The sequence below is a fragment of the Haliaeetus leucocephalus genome, unplaced genomic scaffold, assembly GCF_000737465.1.
Source record: "Haliaeetus leucocephalus isolate CR32 unplaced genomic scaffold, Haliaeetus_leucocephalus-4.0 Scaffold210, whole genome shotgun sequence".
Lineage (NCBI taxonomy): Eukaryota > Metazoa > Chordata > Aves > Accipitriformes > Accipitridae > Haliaeetus > Haliaeetus leucocephalus.
Window position 1 is genome coordinate 743,957 of NW_010972646.1, and position 25,777 is coordinate 769,733.

The 25,777-nt window shown below is 50.9% G+C and overlaps 1 protein-coding gene across 4 annotated transcripts in view; it reads left to right on the forward strand.

Annotated features, from left to right (window-relative positions):
- Nucleotides 1–25,777, forward strand: part of PAX5 (paired box 5) — a 135,091-nt gene that overhangs the window by 96,166 nt on the left and 13,148 nt on the right. For 2 of the 4 annotated variants that reach the window (XM_010566428.1, XM_010566430.1), the window contains one exon: nt 6,920–7,021. The exons of the other annotated variants lie outside the window; for them this stretch is intronic. In XM_010566428.1, the coding sequence (XP_010564730.1) occupies nt 6,920–7,021 (102 nt within the window). The remainder of the gene's footprint in view (nt 1–6,919; nt 7,022–25,777) is intronic. 4 annotated transcript variants of the gene reach the window in all.

Sequence of the window (25,777 nt, forward strand, 5' to 3'; positions counted from 1 at the left end):
GGCAGGTCTGGCGGGGGTCCGTGCAGAGGGTGTGGGCACGTGAGATGGAGCCTGGGGAGATGCTGGTCTCTGCTGCTGGAGCATCCTGGTGCTGCTACCTTGGATGCTGCACTACCATGGGGTGCCTGCTACCTTGGATGTCCATTTCAGACGGGCTAACCCCTTGGGGTGATGCCTGCAATGAGTGCAAGCGTGCACGGGGATTCGGCAGCACCACCAGGCTGGCTTTCCTGACACTGCCGACCTGTTGGCATTGAACCTTTGTCTCTGGAGAGGTGGGATTACCCCATTAACCCCGTGCACTGCCTAATCGTTGACCACGCTCCTGAGCTGATGGCAGTTTCCCGTCTGCTGTAAGCATGGAGCGGTGGGTGAAGGCTCGGTTTCCCTCGGTGCAGCCTGCAGCGTCTCTTGGAGAGGAAAATCACTGGCCCTGCTATTGCCGAGGATGGTTCTGAGGCAGCAGCAAAGGGGCTTTGTAAGCCCCCTCCCCACCACCTGAACCCCCTGCATTTTCTAATGTATCCTTTGCAGTAATTAATTACCTCTCCAGTGGGTTCATTTCTTTCATACTGTTACTGGCAATCAGTTAGATAAAGGCAAAAAAACATGTTGGTGCCCTGTGGTATTGAAAGTGAAGGGTTTTCACACTGTCAGGGTAATGAATTCTGCAAGGGTTTGAAGCACCTGAGCTTGGGGAAGTCCTCGTGTCATGTGTCTGGGAGTGACAACCCCCAGTGGTTAATTACTGCCATGGATGAGAGCTGAGCTGATAGCAAAATGAGATAATTTCATTAGTAGTTAAATTTGAAGTTAATTGGATTCACGTTTACACACAGTAGTATACAAAGACACACTTGGAAATGCTCTTTGCTGCCTTTTGATTTTTTTTGAAAAAAGGTAGATGAACTGAAGAATGCTTCTAAACCACTCCCTCGGGTTTTTTCACCATGGTTTGGAGACAGGAGAGTCTTTTGCTGCTGCATGCTGCTCTTTGCCCCAGCCAGCCTTGGGCAGCTTGTCCTGCAGCGGGGACATTTGCCGACACTCAGGCACTGCTTGCCACGTCTGCTCAGCGGGGTGTTGCTGACCTCTCCTGCAGCTGGTTGCAAAATAATTTCTTTTATGGAAGAAAATTACTTATTTGCACTTTTTTTGAGAAATGATAATTTGCTTTCAGTGCGAGTGTGCTGACAGCTCTTGGTGAATGGAGGGTTGGACATTTATTGCGTATCTTCTGTGTGCAGAGCCAAGCACTTTGACATGTGGCTGCGCCCTCTGGTCCCGCAGTGCCAGCTGATATTTTTATTATTCAGCATTGTCATATTCTGGTTTTCGGAGTAATGCGGGATGAATTCTGGCAGGGACATGCCTAAGACTGGAAATGATGTGCAACTTTTCATCCCTAGGGCGAGCTCATGATGATTGTGTATGTGCAGGAACGTCTGTAAGAGAGGCATTTGCTCTGCTCCCCCCGACGCCAGGCACGGTACTGGTGGTCCCCCATCCCATGGGGTACCTTTGCTGTCCAGCTACGTGGTCCCCAGCCCCAGCCCCTCTCCAGACGGGTCTCGCTGGCACAGTATCGGGTGTTTTCAGTTGGATGTGCTCCCTCAGCCTGCGACCTATTTGCAGGCAACCTCGCCACGCACATGCGCTTCGGCGCGCAGCAGGCGCGGGAGCTCTGCCGTGCTGCTCCTGCACTGGGAAGCCCCAGAGGAATGCGTGATCCCAGCGGCACAGGCAGATCCCGAAGAGCAGCAGTGGCTGCACAGAGGCTTTTTGGGGCTTTGCGGGGAGCTGGGACTCCAGGCTGACCACTTTTCTTGGAGCAGGAGAACTGGGTGTTGCGACCCTTGCAATATTTCAGTGCCAGTGCTGTGGACAGGCACCGTCCTGCAGATGAAGTGCTTCGGCGCTCAGACTGCCGCAGGAGCCCTGGCTCTGTGGCGTGGACAGTTGTGAGCTCCTGCAGGGAAGCGTGGTACCCAGGGCCCTACCCCTGCCTGTGCCCATGCCATCCCCTCCTGTGCAGCTCCACACCATCACAAGGCAATGCTGATAACCCCTTGCTGCTACCTGCCCACCCGAGGGACTGCTTGGCCGCTCTGTCCTTGTTGTAATACAGCTGGTTGGGAAAAGTGTTTGAAACGTTACATTGCTTACCCTGAGGCAGCACTTTCAATCCCTCAGACCAACAGCAGCTCACTGGAGAAGTGGTGAACTTTTTTCTCCATTGGAGAAATGGAAAGGCTGGGACTTGGAGAGGGAAAGCAGCTTGTCTGTAGCAGTACTTAAAACTGAAAATGAGCTCCTTACCTCCATCTCCAGGATGGAGTCTTCTCCAGTCATCTCGACCTCAGGTCTCTTCTGCTCTGCATCTTTGCTTTTCAAAGAGGGGTTATTTGCCTGTACTGTGTGATGCTGTGGCAAAGGCTATGGAGTGCAGATAATCCTGCGCTCACATTTTTTGCGCAAACACCACTTCTGGTGTTATTACTATTTTTACCCTGTCTCCGTCAACCTACTTCAAATCAGGCTTTGGCTTAGTTTCTCTCCTGGTAAATGGTGCACTTTGCTCTCTGGCTTGTAGAAATAGGATGCTGCAAGAAAGTGGTGTGCCATGTGGCACCAGCAGCACACCGTGCTCATGCGGTGGCAGCCCATCTCCTCAGCATCACACCTGGCTGCTGAATGCTCTCCTGAGCCTCCAGAATATGTTGCCTCCAGCTGAAGGCTCCAAATCCTCACCTGCTGGTCTTGGCAGCCTGGGTCTGGAGTGTCCCAGGTGCTGCTGTAGTCAAAGGGATGGAGCTTCACTCTGCTGGTGTGGTGGGAAGCGTCTGTGGCAAGGTGACCTATGGAGGAGACAGAGCTTGATCAGAACCTGGCCATGATGGGGGAAAGAACATGCTTCCCATCCTGGGAAGGACACTGCCAGTCTCACTGCATCCTGCTCGAAGAACGTGGACCTATTCTACCTTCAGTAACACCAGCATGGTATATGGTGTTTGTTTTGAAGACAATCTCCCTCGCACAGGTGTTCTAGACCCTCTCATCTAAGATATTTCTCCTCTGGAGGCTGGATGAGTGATGGGTCTGAGCCGCCTTGCTGTTGCGCTCTTTGGAGATGCTCTCCAGTGACATGGAGGAGCTCAGTGAGGTGGCCTGGAGGAGGTGGCAGGGTGAAAGAGAAGGCAGGGTCTCCTTTGCCCGGACACCTTCTCCGGGCTGAAGGGGCACGAGAGCTGCCGTGTTCTCCCTCCATCACGGAGGTGTGCCAGTCGCAAGCCAGCAGATACTGCTGAAGGTAGCAGCACTGCTGGGGCTACCCCCCTCTCTATGGGGAGGCCACTCCAGGCAAGACTTGGCAAGGTATTTGGGTACCTGAAGCTTCAAACAGTGGCCTTGTAGTGTTAGCAGAAGTTGTTCTTGGAAAATTCTGGTCATACTTCTCTGCAGGCTGGAACTGGCAGCTGAGCTGCTCTGTCCTGCACGATGCCAGCCCAGTGAGGCAGGGAGAGAGGCAGTTCTGCCCACAGCCACCCATGCCCCATCTCCAACTTTAGGCATCTCAAATGCCCTTAAGAAAGCCCAAACCAAAGGTACTGGGGAATAAGTGTGTCTTGAAGGACATTGGTCTCTATGTCTCTGTGACCCACTGCTAAACTGCAGGTGTTCATTTCTTCTTGGCTGCTTTGCTCATGTAGGGTGGGAACACCCGGGGTGGAGGCTGCTTCTTACCCTCTCTTTGTGCCAGGTTTATTAATGTTTTTCTGAAATAAATTATTTCAGTGCAGTTGAAACTTGCCAGTATTGGAGGAAAATCTCCTGCAGGACAGAGATGCTCCACCCCTTTTTATTTGAGGGGGAAGCACATCAGATGCAATTGAGGGGACAAGGTGGGGTTGCAGCACTTGCCACTGTGCCCTTGGTTTTTGCCAGCCCCCCTTGGCCACCTCCCAGCCCGTGCCTGAGACCTGGCTGCAGTGACGCTGCTATAAACATTGTTGGCAAGTGCCAGAACTTTTGACTTGGAAATGGGATGCAATGGAAACCAGACCAGACCTGTAGAACAGACCGTGAATGATGTTGTCTGGACTTATGGAGGAGCTGAGATGCTACTTTTCTTGGTGTCTGCAGTGGTGGCTACTTTGTTCAGTGCCCATGACGATGATCCTAACCATGCTGAACATGGTGGTGGCTTTGGAGAAAGTGAAAGATGTTGTAATGTTTCAATATATCGAAAAAAATTGTAAGGCAATTTTTTTTTTCATTGAGGACAGGGGAGTGGTCAGTGTGGAACAGGACGGGAGGGGAAGCTCTCCTGTTGGGCCACAGACCTGGGCACCTTTGGGAGACAAGGAGTCGAGCCCGTTCCACGGTGACACTACGCTGCTGAAGAAGGGAAGAGCAGTGGTGGCCCTTCTTGGGTCTATGGAGGGCTCCTGGGTGGTGGTACCTGTACGGAGGTCATGTTCTTCTGTGTTAGGGACAGCCCTGAGTCAAGGGACAGCACCTCCTGCCAGTGCTGAGGGTGAACTTCGCTTCTGCGACCAAATTTAAGTAGATCGCAGATGCTCCTGCCTTCCCTAGCCTGTAGAGATGACATAATCGGGGTTTAATTTTGTGCGGGAGAGTGGGAAGCAGGGCAGTGACAAGGGGAGAACATTTTAATCTAAAAGAGCCATTTTCTGCCTGCATTGAATAATTAGAATTCATGATGCCCTTCCGTAAGGGATCTGGCTTCCCCCTAGAACTGGAGAGCAAATTAATCAATTGTTTTGAACGTTAAATTCTTTCAGGATGTGGATGCACCATAAATATTCCGTAGGAAGGGCCTGAGAGGAATGGCGCGCATCCCGATTTGTGGATGCAGAGTGCTGAGGAAAGTGGGGCATGTGCTGAGAGATTGCTGCAGCTATGCCCACGTGCCAGGCGCTGCCGGAGCATTTCGGCACGGACCCCTTCGTCTGACGGGTGCGGTGGGGGAAGCAGCCTTCGTGGCCATGACCCGGGGGTGGTGAGCAGCAATTTGCAATAACTCGCGTTCCTGTCTCTCGTCTCATCAGATGAGGTCTCATTTCTTTGATGATAACGCAGAAAGAAAGATTTTAAAATTTTATTTTTAGATCATTTCAAAATGAAATCGTGGCTCAAAATCTCTTCCAACCAAAAAAGTTAAAAAATGGGTTTGGCTCATGGGAAAACATTTACTTTCAACCTCTCCAAGCTCTAGAGACTTGAAAAAAATGCCGTCATAAAATCAAATGCCTACAGAAGACGATCTGAACACTAGGTTCTGTGCATTTCTTCTCGTCAGTGGTGCTAAAATCAGCAAAATCTTGCAACTTTTCTTGTTGATCTGACGTGCCATGTTTTGGTGAAGGAACCTGCGCTCACAGTGACTTTTGCTGGCGAACCGGCTGGTTTGGGCCAACAGCAGCTCGGAGCCAGCTGGAATCGGAGCGGTCCCTGCCATCCAGAGGTTAGAGGAGTGGGGGCACATCCTTGGGGCAAGGGCCAGGGGCTCCCTGCAGCCCAGGGTCCCTTTCTCTAACCTGAGCTGCACACTCAGCTTTTCAGAGCTCGGTGCCTGCACTGTGCTGCTGCCTCAGACCCTCAGTTTGGCCAGAGGGACCAGTCCCCGCCGTGAGGGTCCCCTCATTCCTCCCAGTCTCTGGAAGAGCTGGCAGGACGGCGGAGGGCACCGGTCCCTTGGTGGATCGGACAGATCCCTGTAGCAGAGCGGTGGCCTGAGCAGCGTGTGATGCTCATGAGGAGGGGAGAGCAGCCCCGATGTCCAGCTGCAGACCCCTCCGTGGTGTCCCAGCATAGAGGCTATCAGGCGCCTGAGCGCTTTTTGAAGGCGGCTTGTCCCTGGATAAGTGATCTGCCCAAGGATGCCGTGGGAATCCAGGAGAAGACCATGGGCGGGCTCCAGCGTTCCCCCTGTGGTGAGGGATGGTTCCTTGGTGGTGGGATGACAAGATCATCCCTTTCTCCTGGTGGGCCACCTGTGGCCACAGCAGGCAGTGGTTTCCCCAAATTCCCGCAGCAGCCTGTGGGGATGGTGGCTATCCTGGGATCCCCACGTGGGAGCAGGATCTAGGCACGGTTGGGATATCACTTCTGCAGCATTTTGCGAGCTGTGCTGTCTGCACCTCCCGTCTTTGCTCTGCTGGCAGCGCTGGGAGCTGTGCCTGGGAGGGGGGGTGAAGAGAGGGCACCCCGGCCCCCCCGGTCCAGGGGCAGAGGGAGGTGGGGGCCATCCCACTGCCTGCTTTCTGGTGGGTTATTTCCATGGAAGACCTGTGGGTACTTGAATAAAAAGCCACGTTTCTGTGGTCTAAGAGCACTACATCAGGCTGTGTCTGCAAATCTGACCCTTCTTCTGGCACCACAGCAAAGTATATTTTAAACTGCCTTCATGTCTCAATGTCTTGCGTTTGTTCTTCTTTTTAACTGGCTTTGATAAGAGATGAAAGCAATATGTCCTGCACTGTATTTAGATCTCTGCAAACCGTCAGCCTGTGCACTGTGATTTTCTGGAGAGTTTTCTGGGAAAGTGTCATTAAGATCAGTGTTATTTCACGTTTCGCCGTTTCTGACTTTACAAATCTGGGCTTTGGAGGAACTTGGGAATAAGGGCGAGCAGCTGGAGTTCAGGCGGGCACGTTCCTCTCCCTGCAGACCTCTGCTCTTCCCTTTCCCGTCTCTCACTTCATCGTAGCTTTGTGGCAGCTCATAGAGAAAGCAAAACTGTGCCTGCCCTCCCTGCCAGGCTGGAAATCCCACGCTGGTCCTCGCAGAGCAGTGATGACAAATGCATGGCTGTGTTCTGGGCGCTCAGGGAGATGTAAAACCGTGTCCGCTCGTCGCAATGCTCACGTGGTGATTTGTTGGTTTGATTCCTCAGGTCGTGAGCTGGCAAGCACAACCCTCCCAGGATACCCTCCGCACGTCCCGCCTGCCGGACAGGGCAGCTACTCCGCTCCAGCACTGACAGGAATGGTGCCTGGTGAGTCTTCAAAACTTGGGGGGGCTGGCGGGGGGGAGAGAAATAAAAGGAAAGGAAAAAGACAGCATTTCAGGAGGAAAGTGTGGCACTCTGTGGATGCTCCTCACTAAAGGCGAGCACGAGGCAGAAGCCGCAGTGCTGCAGGGGAAGGTGTGGAGTGGTCCTGAGTGAAGGAAGACCAGGCTCTCCAGCGCGGGAGACTGTCAAAGCAGATCATTTGCACCGGGATGCTGAAAGAGACCCCAGCCTCCCTTCTGTGGAGCCTGGGGATCGCTCCATTTTGGACCGTGCCAGGCTCTTCCTGCCTGACGCAGGCTTTGCTCTAACCTGCCTGTTTCCTCCAAATACGCTGTGTTCTTCCACGCTGTCCCAGCGGGGAGGTCGCCAGCCCTTGGGGGCTGGACATGTCCTGACCTAGACATTTCTCTGTGCAAAACTGCGCCCATCCAGCTGCCTCCTGGGGGACGCTGAGTTGTCCTCAGGGCACCGTATTTCTGTAATTTCCTTCCCCTTTTGGAGCCTTGCGGTGAGAAATGCCCGGTGGCATCAGCCAGCCAGTGGCCAGTGCTTGCCTGTGTGGCCAGCAGGAGTGGAGGGTGCGCAAGCACCGGGAGCAGGTAGAGCAGGGTCTGCAGGCGCAGAACGTCATCGTCGCAACCCTCCGTCGCTGTCGGCTGCAGATCCGCACATCGCCCACAGTCGACAGACGTCAGGGTGCTGGCAGCAAGCGGTGGTGAGGGTGCAGTGGTGGGAGCACCCAGCTGGCCTCCCTCCTGCCTGAGCGCTGGAGGTCGGATACTGCTGGAAATCATTTATTTCAGCTTGAAAGAACTGCTGGGATTTGTCCCCAGGCTCTGTCGCCTTTGGTCTGGACATGACAGGCACTGCTGGCTATGAGGGAAAGCGGTATTCTGAGCCCCAAATATATATGTTAAAAGTTTTGAATGTGGCCCTTAAGTATCATATGATTTAAAAAGCGGTGATAACTTGGGGATTCTCTTTCTTTCCCCTATTGATTTCCAAGCCCTTCAGGACATGTAAGCCAGCTCTTTGGAGTCATCAAGGTCAGAGAGTTACCGAGGAAAATCCCTCAAAGTGGGATTTCATCTGTAATCACATGGCTCCAGGAGGTGGTGATTTAGAAAAAAGTACTTGTAATAGGAAAGTGGGAGTTGGTGACAGTGATTTGGTGTCCAGGCTTTTTCAGGGTTAGTCTTTGTTACCAGCCTTGATTATGTTCTGCAAATTGCTTTCTACCACATTGCTAAGGAGTTAAGAAAAAATCAATCATTTTATATGTGTATTAGACTTAGAAACTGGCTATGGAAGTTAGATCATAGGTTGTGCAGAAACCAATTTTTACCCATAAAATGTAACCTCAGAAGGAGCTGCTGAGAGGGTAGCAGATGCAGTCTCTGAGAAGTGAGAATAAAAAGTGAACATCTGAAAGCAAGCCTTGCTTGACAAGAGCGTGAGGTTTGGTCCTTGTTTCACACTATGTCTCACGGACACACATATAGACGCTGTTATAGGGTACGTTTCTTCCGCTGAGCCAGACCTGCCTGAATGCAATGGCACAGCCGACTGCTCACGTCAGGTGAAGAGCTGAACTTGCATCGACTCTTAAGCATGACCGCAAGCTGTAATCACGCCTTAAAGCGTGGGGAGCAGCAGGCTCGGTTGGTTGTGTCTGTGTCTTGGGGGGGCAGAGGTCTTGCCCCACTGGTCCCCTCCTCTCCTGCCCAGTCCCTCCTGGGCTGTTTTTTCACTGATGCCCTGAGCCTCCCCCTCACTCCAGGGGCATCCTCCTGCTGAGAATGAACATCTGAAAGCCCGGGTGCATTGGACCCATCATGGAGATTCAGAGGCTTTTAGAAATCTTGTGGGAATCTACTGCCTTCTTTCAGAGCACCTTTCACTGAAAATCTGGCTGTGACCCCCAGTCCCTTCCCCAGCTAAGAGGTATACTTGCTCTTCCTTCTTTTTGGGGGATTTATCAGCTGTTCAGGAGCAGTTGCCAGGGTGGGATGGCAAAACTGCAGGACGTGGGGCTTGGTGGTGCTCAGCCAGAGGAGGTGCAGTAAGGGTTCAGTGATGTAGAGTCATCTGAGCCGATTTTCCTGGGTAATAGATTTTATTTTTAACTACACATAGGCTTGTGTGACCCATTATATTGAGTAACTGCACTATTCCTCTCGCTGGTTCCTTTAATAACAACCTTCTGCTCCAGCTAGTGTGAAGGTCAGCTGCAATTCCTGTAGGTTCTCCTTCTCATTTAAGTGAGAATTTGCTAACTAGCATCCAAAATACCTTCTCAATCCTTCTTTAACTCCTGTCCTTTGCAGGATCAGTTTCAGAGCCTTGCTAGGGAAAACACCACAGTCTCCCAGGGGCTGACCGTGAAGCAGGTGACGGATCCAGTCTGGTGCCGTTGGCACATCCCTGCTTGTACTGAAATGGCCAACTTGCCGTGCCTGAGCAAGGGCCCATGTTTGTTGTACCAGGTCTCAGGGATTCGTTTCACGACCTGCCGCTGCCTTGTCGTAGTTTTCGGAGCCTCTGCTAGAAATGTGCTTCCTTGATAAGATTTTTAATTGTTAGCCGTGAATTTCTGCTCGTAATTAAGTAATTGTGTGAGTTAAGTGCTTAGAGACATGGGAGAAATGTATACATGATAAGACATAGGCGGTGTTTTGTTGCATGCTTGTTGCTGCTGCCATCGCTCGTGCTTCTGTGAGTAAACCCATCCCTCGCCGCTCTTCTGGTGTTTGTCCCGCATCTGCCAGGGCTCTGTAGCACGCTTGTGGGGCAGGGGAGACCACCCACCTCCCTGGCATTTCCAGGCTGGAAGCAGGAGCTGTGTGGATTCAGCTTCTTGCTCTGTGCTTATCTCTTCTCCAGCTCCCGCGCTGTTCATCTGAACAGGAGAGGCTTCTTCCCCACCAGCCCTGGCTCCTTCCCTGCCTCTCCCACAGGCAAGGATGCACACAGGAACCTGTCCCCGCTGCATCCCCATGCCTGGCACAAACTCCTGGTCCATGGTCTCAGAGCTCCTCCCTTCCTTCCCTGCAAAAACAGGGGCGTGCGTATCAACAGGGAATTTCCTTTTTTATGTGGCTGGTGAATGTACTGCAGCCCAGAGAATAAATTAATCAAATACTTTTCTCTAAAGGAACCAACCAAACAAACACGTAGCTTTGATTTAAGTAAGTCCAGAGCTTTATGAACCGAGAGCTGGCATCGCTTGAAGCTCCTGTAAACGCGTTCCCTCTGCAGGTCACTGGCCCTGCATGCTTCTTCTGCCTTTTGGTGGCTGTTGCCCTGTAAAGGAGACCCAGGAGGAGGTCTCTGCGAGGCACTGTAGTTCCAGCAGACCACAGTGCTCTGATGGCACAGGGCACAAGTGAAATGCTGGAGTGTGGACGGATGGGCAGATAGGTGGGAAAACAACTGCTTGGATGGTCAGGCTCAGAGGTGGTGGTTAATGCCACGCTCCAGCTGGATGCTGGTAGCCTGCACAGTGCCACAGGGTACAGCCAGGGGTCTGTCCTCGTTAGCATCTTGATCCACAACTGGGAAAGAGCACACCTCATCAGGTTTTCAGATGATGCCAAACTGAGGAGTGCTGTCAGTATGCTCCAGAGTAGGGCTGTCACTTGGAAGCACCTAGGCAGGCAGGAGGAAGAGCATGAAATCCAACAAGGGCAAACGTAAAATCCTGCACCAGGGAAGGGAGCACTTTGCAACAAAATGGGTTTGGGACTGCCTGGCTGCTGGAAGGACACTGGGGATGCGGGCAGACCGGGAGCTGAGGATCACCCTGCAGTGTGCACTGGCAGTGAAGACGACTAGCAGGATCCTGGCCAGGAACTGGAGCGAAGGGGTTATCCCCCTCACTTGGCACTCATGGTCTCACAGTGGGAACAGTGCAGTTTTGGGCCCCCCAACACGAAGATGCAATGGGCATAAGTTGAAACAAGCAAGATGCAAACTGGGTATGAGGAGAAGCTTCAAACTTTTCGCCCACGAGGAGTGTCCAGCGGTGGAAGAGGTCACTCAGGGAGGCTGTGCAGTCTCCATCCTTGAGGGTTTTCAAGGCCAGACTGGATGAAGCCCTGAGCATCCTGATTTGGCCTCACTGCTGATCCTGCTGTGAGCAGGGTCTAGAGACCTCCCGAAGTCCCTTCCATCCTGAAATGCCCCATCGTCCTATGACTCAATATTTTGATTATGGCACTGCTGAAAATGTGCTGAAGAATCAGGAATTCATATGCTTCTGCCTGATACTGAGAGCAAAGATGGAGTCAGTAAGCTGTTAACAGGAGGAGAACAGGTCCCTCTCTGGAAAGCAGTCATGCCAGCAGTCCACACAGTGCACAGATGGGACAGCTCTGCTCCAGACCCCAACTGCCATTAAACAACAGAACCATGTATCCCCCTTGGAGGCCAGAAGGAGCTGTATGGACAGCTTCCCTGTCACAGGGCAGTGCCTAACGTCTACACAGGGACCAGGAGAAATGACCCTCCACCTTCCTCCTCCCACCTGTGACCATGGTCTCACCCCACTGCAGCCCCCGGCTCAGCATCCCCTGTCTGCCCGGCTTGCCTTCTCCTCCAGGAGACCAGGGATGAAAGGAGGAAGGCAGGTGGACCCGGCGTAAAATCGGTGACTGTTGGTGAATACTCCTGGATGCATTGGGAGCAGGCAGGAGATCGACAGCATCGTGTAGCATCTGTTGTGGGAAGCCACGGGGTCCGTGGAACAGCCACCCCCTGCCCACCATCCTCACCTGCCCACAGCAGCTCCCGGAACAGCTTGCCCAAAATGGCCACTTCTCTTTAATCCTCGTCATCTAGTGGCTTATGCCTTGAAGCATGAGAGTTTATATCCCTTGTAAATGTTTATTTTGTCTAATGTAGCTCTCTCTCTGTTCTCATTATCTATTTAGATGTTTAATCCACTACTGATTCCTACTAGATTCGTGGTCTCAGTACCACCTCAGGGCACATGATCCCACAGGTTAATGAGATGCTATGTGCAGAAATTATCTCCAATAATTTGGTGTTACTGTTATTATTTGTTCACACTGTGATTGCACCCCTAATGTGCTGCCACTTTAGAAACACAGAGCGGTGTTTTCCCAGCAGCCTTCCTTTTGTTTCCTGGCTGGCTGGCAGGAGCAAACTGCGTCTTCTCCATCTCATCCAGTACTTGCAGCCTAGAGCTTATTGCCACCCGGCTTTACTTACTCCTTTCCAAAGAGGCAGTCCCAGGGCTTTTTGGCTTTTCTGATGGAGGTGGTGCTGCCTTCTGCTTGCAACTTCTGCTCTCTGCTACCTTTGCTACCTCGCATCTGCAGATTTGGCTTCAGGAGCATAGCAGCAGCTAGTTGGGAGCACATCAGTGGGAAATGCAGTATTTGCAGGGATTTTACTCCGTGACCTATGTGGATGACCCAGAGCCTTTTTCGAGGTGAAGTATTTGAAAGGGAGCGCAGCTGCTGGAGCGACAGTCTGCTGGTCCCAGCGTACTGTTTCCATGCTTCCTTCACCTTTGGGAAGCTGGACCTTCCCTCCAGCACCGCTCCTCATCCTGCCTGGGCTCTGGTGCACTGCTGGCTGGGGCTGGCGTGGCGATGGGGACCAGCGCTGCTCGCTTAGGTTTTTTTCTTGTTCTGCGGTTGCTCCACACATCACCAGCTTGTTTCCAGCACCGGGTCAGGTCTCTCTCCACAGATCACTGTTTGTGTATGTGGGACTGCTCCCGAGACGTGTCTGAAAGTCTGTGTCCTCCCATGTGTGAGGAAGACAGTGGCAAGGGGACAGAGGAGAAGACATGAGCTGGAGCTGCAACTTGCGTGCCTGCTCTGAGGACCACCATCCCAGCAGCTGGGTCCTGCTTGGGTCCCTGCCGGGGCCAGGGCAGGGGGGCTCATGGCAGTTCCTATGGCTGGGACAGCGACTGCTGGGCAGGGGCTCGGGCAAACCATCCCGAGCTTGCCCTCGCCATCAGGCTCATGGTGCCGTGGCTGAGCTGGAAAAAGGTTATGGTCAAGTAGTCATGATCATTCACTTAAATACTTATTCCAGTTCCTGTGTTAGAAGTGCTGGGGCAGCAGCCGCTGCTGACCCCTGGTTCCTGTTTCCCCCCTCTTCTCTCTCCCCATCTCCAGGGATGGAGCCCCCACCTCGCCACCCGTTCTCCCCTCCCCAGGACTCTCATTCACCCTGTCCCCTCCTCTCCTGGTGGGCCCTGCACACTGGGTGACAGGAAAGGGTAGACTGTCCGGAATAGTGATGCTGAAAATATAGTCATTAATGGGACTCTCGAAACCCAGATGTCCTTTCTGAACACCGGTAATTTGTTTTTAATGAAAAACCATGCAGTGACCCTGAACAAATGAATTTCCTTTATATGAAGTCTATGTGCAATTACCCGACTAAAGGGACCTGAAAACAGTGACATTCAAAACTGGGCTTTGAAGAGAAAAGCGTAAAAAATAGCAATGCTGTCATAGCAATCTTTTATCTAGGAGAATCTGCTGGTTCTAACATGGAAAGCAGAAGGAGATGATGTTGGGGAAACAAAACACGTGGTTTTCAAACGCATTTTTTCCTTGTGACTGGCAGACAGTAATGTGGAAGAGAGATGAGATGGTGTGACCTCTCCTTGTTGGGGCTGTTTCTCCCACCTGAGTCTGCAAGGAACAGCACCAGCACCCTCCCTGAACCCACTTGAACCCAGCCTGCGGCAAGGGGAGCAGGAACGCCAGCTTTGTGTCGCGATAGGGGGTCGGGAGGTGGCGGTTACGATGTCTGACCTCTGGAATAAAGCCTGTAGTAGGGATTGGTGGGGTTCGGTCCCCCGTGTCACACTGAAGACTTTCTTCATAGTTATTTTCACGCGTTGATGTTATTTGTGCTGGGTCTGCCTTTGCCAAAGTTTTGTGATAGCGTTTAGTAATCCCCTGACGATACTTGAAAGCAGCTGGGAGGTAAGACGCTTAAAAACAGGGGCAGAGAAAGGAAATTGCAGTATGTGGGATGACAGAGGGCGTTGGTGGCACAGCCTGAACCACGTCCTCCTCTGATGTACAGCATAAAGCTGAAACCGCTTGGTTACTTGGACAGTGATGCTGTTGTGGCCAGAGAAAGTAAAACGAGTCAGGCCCTTTATGCTAGAAGGACCTAAAGCACATGAGGAGTAAACCTTAACATTTCTTTGGTGAAGTGAAAAGTTTGCAAGTTACCTCCTTGGAGCCTCGAGGTGACTCCTAAGTCCATTTGCCATCTGCTCCACCTGCTTCGTGCTGCTATTGCAGCAGGGATGTGTATGTCTGCTTGGATTATGGGCACCTACTTTTTTTGTGCTAGTATTGCCACTTCTTGCAGCTCACATAGCACAAACCCAGCCATCACCTGATGTGCCCCAAAAACACCTTCACCCCCCTCAGATGCACAGAAAAGCACCCATGGCTTCCACTGCCACAGCCAGAAGACCTGCTGCCAAAGGACAGAAGTATTGACATTTGGCGTTCTCTGGTTAAGCGAATTTGCTGGTTTTTCCCAAGTCTAGGGCTGCCTTACAAAGGTGCCTCCCCACCCTTCTGTAATCTTGGAAGAGAAATCCCGGAGAAGTTTCATCACATATGATGGAGCAAGTGATATGCCATCACAAATATCTTGGGGCAATACCAGATTGCAAATCAACTGACAAATGATTCCCTTAATTAATAATGAAGCAGTTAAGTAGATGGTATGCGTTTATCTGCTGCTCCTGTACATTTTGAATGAGGGTCTGCCAGCTTCTTGGAAGCCTGGAGAAATGTTTTGGTGTTCATCTCTCAGGAATGTAATTACCGTGCTTGCACAGAATATAGATAAAATTTATATTGTTTTCAATATGATGTTGTCAGATATTATTTCATTAAATTGATTTAGAAATTACGCTGGAGAGGGCAAGAAGGTGAAATGTTGGGAAGCCAACAGCCTCTGGATCTGCTGTTCCCAAACCCACCTTCCTCTTACAGACCCGATCCTCAACTGGGGTCAATTAGTCCCGACCCCTGACTGCTGAGGCTCTCTGCTGCTTTTCACCAGCTGAGGATGTGGTCCCAAGTGTCCCATGTGCAGCAAAGCCAGTCCCGTCTGCTCTGCGGGCTCCCTCTGCTCTGGCTGTAATTTCTGCCTCCTCCCATCGAGGTGAAACGCTGTGCATATCTAAACATAAGTAAGCAAGGCGAAGTGTGTATAAACAAAAGGGTCCGTATTTAGGAGTGAGGAGGAGGAGAGAAAACATATTGTATTGCTCCACTCTTTGGAAATTTCTATGCATTTGTAATAACAAAATTACCATAATTTGCTCGTTAACGCAGCTAGATCAGTCAAGCATTGTTCCAAACATGCAGAGGCTGCTTCTCACTCTAGGTCTGCCAGTGAGTTAAGCACGGTGGAAATTAGCATGCAAATAGCCCTAATTCGGCCGAGCTGTCAGATCCGCATTCAGCCGCTTGTTCCCTTTGAAATCCCTGACAGGAGCGGCTCAGGCAAGCCCACCCTCAAGTAGATCCAGCCAGAAGAGGTACCAAGGGGGCACCTCCTGAGTGACAGTTTGGCTACCTTCAGTCAAATCAATCAGTCGCGTCAGCCAGCAGCGGTGCACGGCGATGCCGGGGGGCTGCGGGGCCTGGGGGGGGGGTTTCCAGCCAGATCTTGATGCCGAAACCATCCCCTCCCCACCTCGGGACAGTGCCAGGGTTTGGGGCTCCGGCAGCCCGAGCGATGCCGCCCGTGGGATAAGGGCAGTGCTCTGTTCAGGTACCCATTTTCAAATTAAGCTGCTGTTCGCGGCAAAAAGTGTCGCTGTTGGGGGGTTTTAGCGCTGAGAGAGGGAAGCCAGGGTCTGTGGTCATTTCTTCTGGAGCCCTTCCCAGGACTCCTGGCTTGGCTGTCGTTACGGAGCTTGTGGAGCATCATTGCGGAGGATGCTGCGCTGGGCAAAGCGGTGCACAGTCAGCATCGCAGCGATGCTGCCTGCGGCACCGCGGACGGGGAGGAGAGGGCTGGAGGCAGCCAGCTGATGGCACAGGGCTCCATCCTGTGTCTCCTGGGGGGGAACTGGGGGACCCTTCCAGCTCCTGTCTCTGGGCAGCGCACGCTGAGATACCCACAAGGAGACACCAGCGGCAGCTGAAAACGGAGGCTGTTCCCCATTGAGGGTTCATTCAGTGTTACAGGTCCGACGCACTGCCCACCTTTAAGCATACCGGTGATTATAAAAGCAACAGTGAGAATTTAAAAAGCCTTTTGTTGCTGTTTTTAGGGGGTTTTGTGTCACTAAACATTCTTCCGTCCTCTGCAAGCCAGTTGTTTTGAGCCCCATTGTGCTGGCAGCTACCACAAACACAAGTCTCTGCCCCAAAATACCCAGAACCAGAAACTTAAAGATGAGGTGCTTGTAGATGAAATGTGTTAAAAGCTTGCCCTCTGTTCATTAATTGCATTAGCCCCGTAGGACCGGGCATCAGGAACTGCCCAACGTGGGACTGGTTGGCAGAACTCACCCTACACAGGGTCCGTTCACCCCCACCGAGGCAGCTCCCAGGGTCTCCTCTGGGCACCAAGGACATCCCCTCTGCATGGGGGCTGCAGGGTTCACCGCCATCGTCCGCCTCTGGGAAGGCAGGAACACCTTTGCAAAGGGTTTCCTGATAGATCGTTGTCTGCCCGTCTCTCAAAACCAGCAGTGACGGTGGCTCCCCAGGTGATGCACCCCAATGTCCTGGCAATGAGAGCTCAGTGTCCAGCTGGGATGCGGTGTGCCATGGGTGTGCCATGCTTCTGCATCCTCCGCCCTCCACGGGTCCCCTCCCATTTGCTCTGTTTTTGTCATTATTGACAGCTGTCCACTGGTGGAAACACGATAAGAAAAAGCTAACTGTAATTAGAAAGTCATGAGGTCTAAATTAGTTCTGATTTTGGGAAGCTGTGGTTTGGATTAGTGAAGCAGAGGACCAAAAAGCCAGTTAAGGTGTCCTGAGCTGCGCACAGGCTTTGCCTCCGAGGTGGGTGCTGCACCACCGACGGGAGCTGACCCGGACCGGCTTGTGCTTAACAGGGCTGAACTCAACCCCCTTGCTCATGACGAGGTTTCTCAGACCAGAGTAACGACCATGCGAGAGCACACAAAATGCTTTGTAACTTCTGAGCGTTCACCTTCTTTATGCTTGTGTCTCCTTACGCTGTGTCAGTACCCAGAGTTTAAAAAATCGGAGATTACAAAAGCATCGTGGTTACGAACAGCAGGTTGCCGGAGCTTTGAGCACCGTGGCGTGCCCGGCATCTGCCGTGGCCACCGGTGGGGGTTCGGGTGCTGGACCAGCTCCGTGCCTCACGTGCTGGGTGCATGTGGAAGCCGGACCCAGCCGCCAGAATCGATCAGGCACTTACCTGACAAACCGCGTTTGACTATGAGCAAGTGCCGAGATCCCCAAAGTAAGCGGAGTGGAAAGCACTTCATGGCCCGCTGTGTCCACCAGCAGGAGCGTGACGCGGCTGCTGCGTTCCTGCTGCATCGCGCCGTGCCAGGAGCGCGTGGTGACACCCCGAAAAGCGGCAGCCGGTAGCAGCGGTGGGAGAGCAGAGTCTGTATTCCCGTCACATCCGAGCTCTGCAGCCCAACTGCCGAGTGCTTTGTTGTGCAGTGGGTGCTGCGGAGGATGCAGTTTCTTTTCTCCCGGGCGTTAGACCCTGGGTAGCCCATCTGCTGCCCACGTTGAGCACCCCATGGAAGGGTTGGCTTCTTGTGCGTCTTTCCAAGCCTGGGTTTCTGTGCATACTGAAAGATGTATGATGATGTCCAAGCTCTGGACAACAGCCCAAGGGGTTCAATATCTGCCCAGCTTCTTGGTGTTAGGAAGCACTTTCCAAGTTGTCCTGGGATGGATTGGATGTCTCCCGCTTTCAGCATTTGTGTGGCCAGGGGAATGCTGGAGACCAGGTCCTGCACCCAGGCACCCCCGGATCCGCGCATCCTCCCCTTTGCCACTGCCGGATGACCTGTGCGGTGGTTTTGGGGGGTTTGCAGCCACTGTCCTGCGGAGTGTTGTTTATGAATTCAGCCTTTTTACCACTCGCTGGACTTGTTTTCTGAGACTGTAGGCTTGATTTCTGTGTGATGATTGCTGGAGAGAGTTTGCTTGCGGTTAGGACTGTTTGAATATAGAACATCTGCCCTGCGGTAAACTCCAACGCTCAGAACTGATGTCTATTGCACAAATTGAAATTAAATATTTTGGGAATTAAGTATTCTCTTTCCAGGAGTTTCTGGACACATTGAGACTTTATCAAAATAAGTGAAAATGCCAAGACGTTACAATAGATTGCAATGCAGTACGATGCAATGTAATATCAGTGCAAAAGGAACAAAATGGGGTAATGGAAAGAAAACCAAATTAAGCAAAAAATTTTAAGCAAAATGACATGCTTTAGTAAAAATGAAGGAATGCACTCCAAGGACTGCCCGATTTCCATGGCAGAACTTTCCTCTGAAAACACATTTTAAAGTGGAGGTTGTGAAACTGTAGGAAGCAGTGTTTGTGTTGTAAAACTGTTGTGTGTGCATCTGTGTCGGGCAGGTGTAAACCTCTGCACAGAGGGGCGCAGGTGGGGAGAGTTTGAGGACATGTCTCCTGCGTGCCCTGCTCACGGGCTGTCTGACTGTGCCAGGAGAAGAGAGACAGCCCGGATGGGGAAGTGAGAAGTCTCCAGAAAGAAGGATGCATTCGCTTATTTCTAGCAGCAAATATGGCACTGGGGCACTTTGATTGAAAAATAAATCATCTGTCAACTATGACTGCCATAGATTTGGGACCAGGCTCTGCAGTGACTGCAGAGTAAACTGGGAAATGTAAATGTAACCCCCTTAATTCCTACATAAAAAGACTAAAAGGAGCACTCTGGTCCTGACTCGATGTCCATTTAGCAGCAGATGCACTAAATCCCACCAGTCTCAGGCAGCAGCAGCAAAGGTTGCTTTGCCACACAGATGCTTTGTCACAGAATAAATAACTTCCAAGCGTACACCGATGTTTTACTTACATGGAGAGATGTCCGTGGACGCCACGGTGGGATAAGCAGTGCCCAGGTGGGAGAAGGGCTGTTTGTTGTGTCGGTGAGAGGCAATGGGCACGGGGTGACAATACTGCCTTGTCTTCTCTTCCTCCGACCAGCCTCCTTCAGCACAAAGGAGCCACCTCAGCCCAGGCTGTCTAGTCTTTGATCTTGCACATTTACTGAAGTCAGGAAATATAATGCCAGCCCTCGTCTGTGGAGGTGTGCCCTGGGCTGTGGGATGCATGGCGAGCCATAGGTCCCCGCTGTGGGATGTGCCACAGCAGCCACCGTGTCCTCGAGCATCAGCCCGCTACGTGTGGGAGGAGATGCTTGGTCTGTCATCCCTTCCCCACCACGTGTTCTCTTCCTCAGCACAATTTTTGGCTGATTCAGCTGGATCAGGCCAGGCTAAGCAGCTGCAGACATTACTTGGAAATGGCTTTGGCTACAAAACGTTTGCCGGCAAAGCATCCGTCCTGCCGGAGGACCGAGCCGCCACGCTCCCAGAGATTGACCTGAGATCGGCTGACATGTTTTTTCTCTGCATTAAAAGGATGACTGTAACGTGGATGTGGTGTAAAACCAAAGCAGTGCTGTGAAAATCAAGTGAGAAATTATCTGTCTTCTGTCACTCAGGCGTTCATTTGCATTGTGTTTGGTGTCAGAAAGAAAAACTGACATCTCTGCTGGGGCCCTGTCTCTGTATTTCAGAGTGTGCACAAGCTCCCCGTGATGACAGAAAGAACCAGAGGGGGAAAGCAGACCCTGCTGACATGCTAAAGCCCCTGTCCAGGGGTGGCTGAAGCCTGGAGTCCAGCTGAAAACCTGGTCTTGCAGGCAGAAGGGATAAGATGCTGAGGTTTTGAGCGGCTCAGCCGGGAGCGCTCATCCACACAAGGGGTTTACACAAGGACAAGAGACTTTTCCATCTGTCAAAGGTGCTGCCACCTTGGCTGAAAGGGCCGGATCCGACCGTCGCCTGGCATAGCTGGAGCCGCTGGCCCAGTCCCAGCTGAGCCGTGGCCGGCCCCTGGCATGGTCTGACACGGTCACCAAGGATGGGGACACCAGCGGGATGCTGAGAAGATGCTGGTGTGGGAGCCATACAGATGCTTTCCTGCCCCTGTTCACGCCTGCATTTGCAGGTAATTGAAGACTGCTTCCACGTCAGCAGCAATGTACCTTTGTCAAGCTACCAAAATGCTTAATTTCCACACTTCACCATTTCCACACTGTAGCTATGTTATTATAGCTCGTAACATTATATCTACTTCTGCTACTAGCTAAATTACTTGTGTAATTCGTGGAAGTAACTACACATTACATTATCATTATGAAGGCTGAAATCATAAAAAAGGCTAAAGTCAGGATGAAGCACGGAGTGGAATATTTTCATCTGAACCAAGCGCAACATTTCCGTTAACATAGTTTGGAGAACATCACCCCACAAGATAATTCTTGGCACTTTTTACACCAATTCGAGATGGAACCGTATGGTAAAGCTTGGTATTTTCTGTGAGACAGAAGTTTTCCTTTTTATCCCACCTGCGCTACCAGCTGCAGCAACCGGCACAGAGCGGCACCGCGTTCGGTGCCAGCGCCGAGGCTCTGTATCGGTATCAATATCGGGCTCGGTATCACCAGTGGTGCAGCTTCTTGCTGCCGGATCCACCCGGCGTCCCAACAGGCTGCGTGCCGGTGGCTGGTAGAGAGGGCGGATGACTCTGCGGCGGGGAGCCGGGAGAGGAAAGGGGCAAATTCCTCATCGTCATTAATTGCAATGCCGTCTTCTGTGCAGATGAGTTGGGCAGTTGTCCTCCTGGTACAGGGAGATAAATCTCTCCTAATGCAGTTCCAATATGGTTGCTCTGTGGCACCACCTACCTTTGTTGTATTAAAGTTAAATACCTTTGTGTACAAAAGTTTAAAGTGCATAGCTAAAACCTATGTGCTTGCAATAATTGCAGATGTAAATCTTTTTGTCATCCTGCGAAGACTAGGTGAGGTATTTCATAAATATGTCAGAAGCAGCATTAAAATTTTATGGCAGGCAGCACGGGTCGAGAATAGTACAGTGACTTCACAGCAAGGTACGTCCACCTTAACCCACAACTCATTAGTCATTGATGGGATTTCTGTGCCTTGTAGCTTCTTGGAAATGAGGTAGTGTTACAAAAATCTGCATGTTACTGTTTTCTTAAAATATGACAACCTACTCAGAACCATTAAAAATAAAATTGTACATCTTTGAGCGGGTGCTAGTTAATATAAAGATAAAATAAGGGGGAAATACTGTCCAATCTGTATGATCATAAAATTATATACAACCTTCATTAGAAGTTAATTGGCAATCTTGATGGGACTGGGAACTTTGGAGAGACATTGTCTGAATGTGGCCAAGTGCCTTCCAGACACAACTGCTATAAACTTCTGCTTGGCTGACATACAGGAAAAATTAGCCAGTGTACGAGCTAATTTCATTTTGAAATCACTCGTGCGAAAGGTCAGGTGGTGGTTGCACCTAAGCCATTTGCTGAAGGATTAATCAGTGACCACAGGACATTACAGACATGAGTGGGATGTGCTTTCGGTGAGTATAAGTGTACTGGTGGAAGGGGTCATAGGTGTAATAACCGAACTATTGATCCGCTGGATTCTTACAACGGATTTACCAGTGGATTTACAAGCCCGTTTTCCCCTACACGTGTAAAGAGCATTCACACACCTGTGTCAGTGCGTGTCTGTCTGTATGCGTGGGCTGTATTTCTGCACGTGCACCCTCGGTGCTCCCAGGAGGAAACTGCTGCCGATGGCGCGGTCCCTGACATCCCAGAAAAACACTGCCTGAGCCTGCTGGTGGTGGTAGGCTCCCCAATACCCTTGCTGGTGGATCCATGTGTGATACCCCACCTGCTAATGGAGCAGACCCCATGCCCCTGCTCAGAGCTGGATTTTGCCCCCAGCATCACTTTGGCCGTCCAGGCGGGTTGCTGTGATGGTGTCTGTAGGTGTTTGAACATAAAGGGTATAGGAAGCATTCTGGTGTTCCAGCCAGCAGGTTGTTCCTCCCGCTTTTAGGAGAGAAATGCACTTTAACAAGCAAAAGGTATTTCACTGTTTGTTCAGATTTGTTCAAGGAAGTTGTTGCAGGTGCCCAGCCACAGAAGCAGAGTGCTGCTTAAACTGCTGGCCAGGGTAATTAACAGTCACCGTCGTGTTTCCTGTGTGTTCTTTCAGCGAGCGGTACGGACACTGACTAATTAATTTTATGGCATTAATAGCACTACCTGGGATCCTGTGAGTGCCTGTGTACTCACGGTTGGCCGGACTGTTGCAGTACATCGCAGCTCCAGGGGCTTTGCCTTGGCTAGAGCTGAACAAAATTTTTGACATAGTTGTATCGTATTGTGTTTAAACAACACAGTTAGAGGGCTTAGTGCTCTAAGAACTTGCTGTTTGTCAGGTTTTTTTCTCATTTAAAATCAAGAAGTGAAGATTGTGTTCTGTGTAAGGGAAGTTTTGCTTGAAAATCATTTGTGAGGGCTGTTCTTTTGCTGAAGTCCATCACTTTCAATTGCATCCTCAAAAAAAAAGTGAGGGGAAGTACTAATTGTACAGAAAGCATTTCCCCCTTTCCATTCATTCATGCTTTATTCACTTCTTTCCTGTGGGAATAGATAAATTGCTGGATACAATGTCAGGTAAGCGAGGGTCCGCAGACCGGGAGCAGCTCCCATTTTGATGCAGAGCCTCTCAGGCATTTTGAAAAGCAGCTTCCTTTTTTTCCAAACCGCTCATTGAAGAGGTTTTCCAAACCGGCATTTTTCAGCCCCCTTGGGAAACATTTCTTTTTCATTAAAGCTCCTTGCAGCCATAAACCACCCTGGCCCCGGCACTATGCGAGGTCGGGTGATGCTGAACCTTCTCCCATCCTGCCGGCATCCTCCACCAGCCACCGGTTGGGTCCGGGGTGGGCAGCGGCCGTGTGCCGGGCTGATGCTGGGCTCCGGGTTGGAAAGAATCCCCCAGGGACTCCTTCCAGCCCTCAGGGGCTCGGCAGCCATCCTGAAATGGAAGCCAGAGGCAGGCAGTGATCTCCAGCCGTGGGTACATCTTAGGGAAGCAGCGAGGGCACGGTGCCCGCTCCGTGCCCGCTGCCCTGAACCGTGGCCGGCGGGCGATGCGATGCGAGGCTGCCGTCCCTGCCTCGGTCTGCTCGACCCGTAATTCGTCCTGGTGCAGGTGCTGGTAATCCGGTCTTGACAAAATTTCCCAAGCCTGCCCTTCAAAGACTGGCCTATCAATCCTGCTTGCTTGTCCTGGGATTTTTAGCTGGTTATCACCATTTTCATTGAGATAAATGGGATAGAACATGGCGAGCTTTTGCTATATATAGTGTATTTTTCTGCTCGGCTTCTTCCCAGGGGGAACATTGTTTCTGAAATACATGTTTTGTTTCAGAAGGGCTGTACTTTGGTAATTTTTCCCTTTTTTTACGCTTCTGTTTTTTGTAGTGCGTGGACTGCTCAGTCTAGAGCAGGCAGATTAATGGCCAGGTGTGCTTGGTCTGTGGAGCAGAAAGCAGAGTTATCAGTGTCCTTCCTCCTGTGGGACTTCTGTAGACAAAGAAAACACAAGGGACCAGGAGAAGACCTGGCAGATTACTGGTGGTCAACCTGTGGTGTGCCCTGGGTTTCTAGTCCCTCAGGTTAAACGCAGCTGATATTTACAGATTAGAGCAGTATAAATCACTGATCCTGTTGTTTGCTGATGAACATTAAAATTGGAAGAAAGTCCAGGGTTCATTCAAAGCAAAGAAATGACAATAAAAATTACTTTGGACTTTACTTCAAAGACTCAGTTTGTTTTCCAGTTGAGGATTTCTGATTCTTTTTGTAGCCTCACTGAACTCAGTTTGAAAACTTAGCATTGCTCTGAATTTAAAAGAAAAATAAAATATTTGTTTGGAAAACATCCGATTTTTAAAAAATATTTGAATCCAGGGCTCTTTTTAACTGAAGGATTTTGTCAAAATTGTCACAAATTTGCAGAAGTATGTTAGTGATGTGAAACTACTCTTTTGTGTGAAAGCAAGTTTTAACTGAAAGGTGTTTCCCAGCTCCCCCATTCATGGAGAAAACTTGTAAGGGAGTGAGTTTTGTGTGTCACAGAGGCTGCAGCTTTGCAGGCAGGGCTGCAGACCTCTCTCTGTCTTGCCCTGAGCCACTACGACAGCTTGGTGATGAGAGGCAAATGTGCTTCACCAAGGGGAAAATACACCGTTGCTCTCCACAGAGAGGCCAGACCATTTTCCTTCTTTTTCTAAGGTCTCTCACACTTGTTTGTCACTCTGAGTTTATGTGGGATGCTGCCCAGGGCTGCTAGATCATGAAGCGATCTCTCGGGCGATGCTGGCAAACAGTGAGAAGTGACTTCTCCTGCTGTCCTTTGGTTTATATCTGCCTCCAGCCCAGGTGATGCCTGACCCTATTGCACACGTGATTTTTGTGTAATAGAGTTCAAGGCGGCATTTGGGTAGCTGCTGTCTCCCAGTGTTAGTCGGCGATATGCAGGCTGCTTGGGTTTGTTTGTGTGGTGTTTAGCCCCGTTCCCCATGCAGTCAAGCATATCTTAGCTACCAGGGTAATGATTGTTATTGGAATTCACTGAAGAAATTTATGATCCATGTGATTACTTCCACAAAAGAAAACGATTGAAAACAAATAAAAGTCATGAGAATGTTAATTTTAAAAAGTTACAGTAAGGTCCTTTGCCACAAGGGAAAGGTAGAGGCACCTCTAGCCCCTGCCGGGAGGTCGGGCTGGAATGGAAGAGGGGTTCATCTGCAGGAGACCAACTTAGGTACAAGTACAGCAGAATGTTTTTAGACTTACCCAGGACCCTAATGAGGAAAGGGCAAGGTGTTGCTGTTCCTGGCCAGACTAATATTTGTCCCACAACCTTCTGTTCTTGACCCTTATGCAGTTGCATTTATTGAACAACATTTCTCCTGGCTTGTTTTAATTTTCTGCCAGATAGAAGGGCTAAATAAGACACTGTCCTAAGCCCAGAGCTTGGATAGCAAAAAGACCCATCTAATGGGGTCTGGTGGAGAAAAAGAGTGGCTGGGACGAGTCCAGCAGGAAGGATGGCACAGCCCCGGGGTTGTGGTCGTTCTCCCCATCGGGTGCCAGCGGCTCTTGCCGGCACTTGCTGGGAGCTGTGGTATGGTGGTCGCAGGGAGGAAGGTGTGCTCTATCACCTACACGTTGTGTCATCTGCACGTTGTATTACCTGCAGCCATCGTACGGATACAGGCATTCACTCCTGTGGTCCGGATGGCTTCTCCCGATCCTAAACATGTGTTCAAAAACCTGATACCTGAGAAAACGCAGCGAAAAGTGTCCAAACATGTGTCCACCTTCACATAGCCGGCTCTGGCTGAGCTGTACTGGCTCTGGAGCTTCTGATTCATGGGGTCTTCTGTGATTCTAGGGACAGCAGCAACGTGTTGAACTTGGAAGTGACATATAAAACTACTTTGTTGAGTATTTGTTCAAATCTCGCGTTTCAGTCCAAAAGTACCAGCAGCTGGGTAACAAGCGTGTTCTGTGTTTGACTGGGCTGCTGGTTTCAAGCAAG